Below are 4777 nucleotides of genomic sequence, written 5' to 3'. Positions count from 1 at the left end.
CATAAAACGGTCAAACGGTTAAACTCACCCGCACATGCACACACATAGGTATATATATGTATATATATATGACTAATGAGAAAGACACATATCTCACCAACAAGTTAATGCGAGCGCGAAGCGCGAGCTGACATTTTTTTAGTATACTGACATGAAAACAGGAAAAATGTACTGTTTGTAGTAACTAATGAAGAGGATAGATACATGTATCTCACTACACAGATAATGCGTGTGCCGAGAGCGAGCTGAAATTTCTTTATATTCTGACCTAAAAAGCTTGACATTCTAAGCTATTTTGGTACCAATGATTAAGATGGGTATCAGGTGATAAGGCGACTGGCCCTGACACAATACCAGTAAAATGTATTTCATGTATTGCTCAAGATATTGCAGCCCCTTTAACATATATTTTGAACATTTCACTGAATACGGGTAAAATTCCACGCCAGTAGAAGCTTGTCAGGGTAACACCCATTTTTAAAGGTGGGGACAAAAATAATTTGAACAACTATAGACCGATTTCGGTTCTTTCTGTATTGGCTAAGATAATGGAAAAAATGGTACATGACTAGGTATACAAATATTTGGAGCAATACAACTTACTTTCATCCTGTCAATCAGGTTTTAGACCAAAATACTCTACTCAAGGAGCACTACTTAATGTAACTGACAAATGGATGTCAGCAATTAATCAGGGCAACCTAGTTGGTGTTGTAATGATTGACCTCAAAAAAGCTTTCGATAGTGTAGATCATTCTATATTACTGAAGAAACTAGATTTATACGGTTTTGATGAGAAAGCAATTAAGTGGTTTGAGAATTATCTATGTGTTGATAGACAACAGTATACTCAAGTAAATGGTATAACCTCTGGTATTAGGAATGTCCTTTGCGGAATACCGCAAGGCTCATTGTTAGGCCCTACTCTGTTTTCAATATATTCAAATGACCTACCCAATAAAAAAATAGTCATTTGGCACTTTACGCTGATGACACCTGCCTTTTTTATATAGACACAAACCCACTGAATATCTATGATAAGCTGAATGAAGATTTGGCCATTATTTCTGAATGGTTGAAGCAGAACAAACTAGCTCTTAACATAAGAATGTCAGAAGCAATGGTAATTGGTAGTAAACAAAGGCTGAAGAAGTGGACTGATATTACTAAAAAATTAAATATGACAATTGATGGAGTTGTCATCAACAGAGTAAACGTTTGTAAATATCTCGGGATTTACATTGATGAAAACCTTAATTGGAACAAACAAACAGACCATGTTAAATCAAAAGTTGTCAAAAGTCTCTATTTACTAAAAAGAATAAGACCAATTATTAGTCAATCAACTGCTATGATTTTCTACAAATCTGTTATGCAGTCACAATTTGATTACTGTTCCACTGTATAAGGAAAAACTTCCCAAACCAATTATAAGAAATGGCAAACATTACAAAATAGAGCATTGAAAATTGTATTACAGGTTGACCATCTATATCCATCGAAACTCCTTTGTTCTTCGCTTTATATGGATAATCTAAAAATTCGTTGGGCCAAACACTTGCCTGTTGTCATGTTTAAATCCGTACATTGTCTTGGCCCACCATATCTTAGCGATATATTTATTTCCCGTAAATCTACGTACAAAACACGGTCTGGAAATGACCAACTGGCCTTAAACTGCCCCAAAACTGAATATGGCATAAGACGTTTCTTGTTTCAAGGTGGAAAGCTATGGAACAAGTTAATTAATATCGTACATCCCTCCTGAAACTTCTCTTACTACATTTAAGAAAAAGCTTCGGACCAAATTAGCTCAACACTTATTATAATTCCCCCTTTAATACTGCATGCTACCCCCCCCCATCCCCGTCCCATTTTTTTTCTTCTCCTTTTTCTTTTTAAATTGTATAAGTTGTAATTTGTAGTCGTAAGTTATTTTGTATAGGATTGATTTATGTTTTCTTTTATATATGTATTTGTTTGTATATTGTATGTTTGTATTTTTTAAACGTATACACTGGATCCCTCAGAAGAACAGCCTGTGGCTGAAGAGGGTCATCCAGCCCACGAGTGGAAAATAAATAAATAAATAAAAATCTAAAAGAACAATAGATGCGAGCGCGAAGAGTGAGCTGAAAATTTTGATTTTTCAATCTAAAAAAAAACACTTTTTAATGGACTTTTTTTTATAAAGAACAAGATATATATATCCAAAAAAAGATTATTGCAAATCGAAGAGGGAGTTCTGTTGAGGTTTTAGAACTGTAAACGGGACATTCTATTCACTTATTTAATCATGAAAACTAAGGGTTTTTGCTACATAAATGATGCGAGCGCGTAGCGCGAGCTGAAAATTTATATATTCCAATCTAAAAAGCGGACATTTTGAGCACAATTTTAAATAAAGAACGAGTTCGTATCTCAATCGCGCTTGCTGATTTCTGTGTAACATTACAATCTTATTTTTTTTTACACATCAGCGGATTTTTTTTTTTTGGGGGGGGGGGCAAAACGATATGTTTGCCCCAATATTTTCTTTGGTGGGGCGATCGCCCCCGCCCCCCCCCCCCAAGATCGACGCCTCTGCATGTTTGGGGTCACCTACCCCCCCCCCCCCCCGCCACGATCTGTTCGCCAGGAGTTCAACAACAATATACATGACAGACTGTTGTGCACAATCTTATCAAATGGAGGATATGACTTAAAAATTAAGTTGAAAACATGAAGAAAAAGAACATTAAATTTCATGATAAGAATAGCAGAAAATAATGCCTACAGAACTTTATAAAAACGAGTATCGATGTATGCGTTGTGAAGCTCTTTATACAAACAGCGGACAGGAACTCAATTATTTCTTATATTTATTGCACAGTTATTTAAAAATCACATTTCACATAGGCCCTATACATTTTATATCGTTCAATCAAAATGCAAAAATAAACCTAAGGTTTAGGGTGCCTCTCTCGTTTGTCATGGCAAAATTGAACGTAGGCCAACAAGAAGAATGCGTTATTGTGGAGGTACGAAGGTGATACGGGACTGGTATCTCCATGAGTACCGTTTCAAAAGGCGACGACACACCACCTTCTTCGCTGCATCACGAAACCTCTTGTTAAATATGCTGAAAATAAAGGCGTTCATCCAGCTATTGGAGAACATCAAGATGGTCGACACGTACCTTGCCAGAGGCTTCGTAACGGCCGTTCTCCTGTTGAAATGTGAGGCAGAGATAATGAAACACGGTGACAATGAGATGAAAAACGTAACGGTGGTTGCAACAAGTACAAGGAGACCTTTCCTGTGGTCTTGGCGTTGTCTGATAACATTGATTTTATTTTCCACGTCGTTTTTGGTACAACTGGGAGTGGTGACAGTCATACGGCTGGCTTGACCCGAAGAAACACACATAACCTTGATATTGGTAACGGTGGCCACGATGAGAGACGTACTGGTTATGAGAAGACTAGGGACAAGGCAGGGTCTAAAGGCGAGTTTTTCTGAGGAAAAGTCTGAGAGGCAGAGATTGGTGCCAGCAAAACCACCGCGGAGGGTGCTCAGTGCAGCGTTCGCAATGACGATGAGGCTTGTAATAGCGAGTGTGATCCTGATGCGCTTCATGGTGACCAAAGAACAGTATCGCAGAGGATAGACGACAGCGATGAACCGGTCAATGCACGCGCATGTGATGAGGAGAGCGGAAAGTCCGGTCAATCCCGTACAGGCAGCCCATCCCACGGCGCACATCACATGCGACAACGTCCTCTCCATCCTGAAGATCATCCCCGTCATTGTCAACCCGCAACAGAAGAGACCTGTGAGTAGGTCAGTGAAGGCCAGTGACTTGAACATCAACTGTTGCACATTTTCAAAGCAGTCCTTAACCTTGTGAAGAATGATTATAATGAACGTGCTAGTGGTGACAATTAACAGCAAGCAGACCCCAAGGATTGTAACCTCAAATATATCTAAGGTTGACAAGAACACGCTGTCATCGTCTTGGACCAGGGGCCATTCCAAAGCTTCATTTGAGGAGCTTTCGTTTTGGGTCATACCATCAACCATCTCAACACTGTCGACTCTGCAAATGTAGTTTCTGGAGGCTCTCCTAAAGGGCAGCGATCGCATTAGTATCTGTTGATAATCTCAGATCTCGTAGAGTATTCGAGATTGATAAGCTGGGTCGATGAGCGATAAAATGAATACAAAATCAAGTCACAGTGTAGTTAATTATTTTTGTCTGAATACTTCTCGTGCTGCTTGTGTAGCATGTCCCATATTGCACAATGAACACAATCCCTGAAATGTTTAAGTCCAGACTTAAATAATCAGTTCCAAACTATTCCAATGTTCAAGTCAAAATCAATCCACCAATTCAGCTTAGATTGAACGATTCAACATTTTGCGAGCCAAATTCGTTGAATAATCTTTATTTTGCTGCATACAAGGAGGAGATGCACTTAACTTTCTAAGTCACCTCCCAGTGAAAAAAAGAAAATCAGAGTAAAACTAAACGTTCCTCACTGATCTGCTCACATATGATTTAATGCTCCGAAACGATCGAATATATATAGTATCAACCTCACCTTTTATGAATAATAAAGTGAAGGTATATGTAAATTCGAAAGTAAGACTAAATGATGATTTCCATCAAGATATCCAACTTTTGAAAGAGGACTGACTTCATGGTTTTCTGGTTGATAGTGGCGTGCATTATGGTTTTGAATTGTATTTTGTTGCTGACGGTCGCGCGAAGAGTGAGGGATAAGTCAAGGGAAAA

The 4777-nt window shown here is 38.5% G+C and overlaps 1 protein-coding gene across 1 annotated transcript; it reads right to left on the bottom strand.

Annotated features, from left to right (window-relative positions):
* Window positions 1-3009: 3009 nt before the first annotated feature.
* On the bottom strand, window positions 3010-4062 carry LOC121424210 (olfactory receptor 50-like). The gene has a single exon (XM_041619817.1). It carries the CDS (start codon window positions 4060-4062, stop codon window positions 3010-3012), a length of 1053 nt encoding a protein of 350 aa, XP_041475751.1.
* Between the last annotated feature and the right edge of the window lie 715 nt (window positions 4063-4777).

The sequence above is a fragment of the Lytechinus variegatus genome, chromosome 11 (genome assembly GCF_018143015.1).
Source record: "Lytechinus variegatus isolate NC3 chromosome 11, Lvar_3.0, whole genome shotgun sequence".
Classification (NCBI taxonomy): domain Eukaryota; kingdom Metazoa; phylum Echinodermata; class Echinoidea; order Temnopleuroida; family Toxopneustidae; genus Lytechinus; species Lytechinus variegatus.
The sequence above is the reverse complement of the archived record's forward strand: the minus strand, read 5'-3'. Positions and strand labels throughout refer to the sequence as shown.

Excerpts from the sequence above, each read along its gene's own strand:
- LOC121424210 (XM_041619817.1), bottom strand. The coding sequence starts at position 4,062 with ATGGTTGATGGTATGACCCAAAACGAAAGCTCCTCAAATGAAGCTTTG.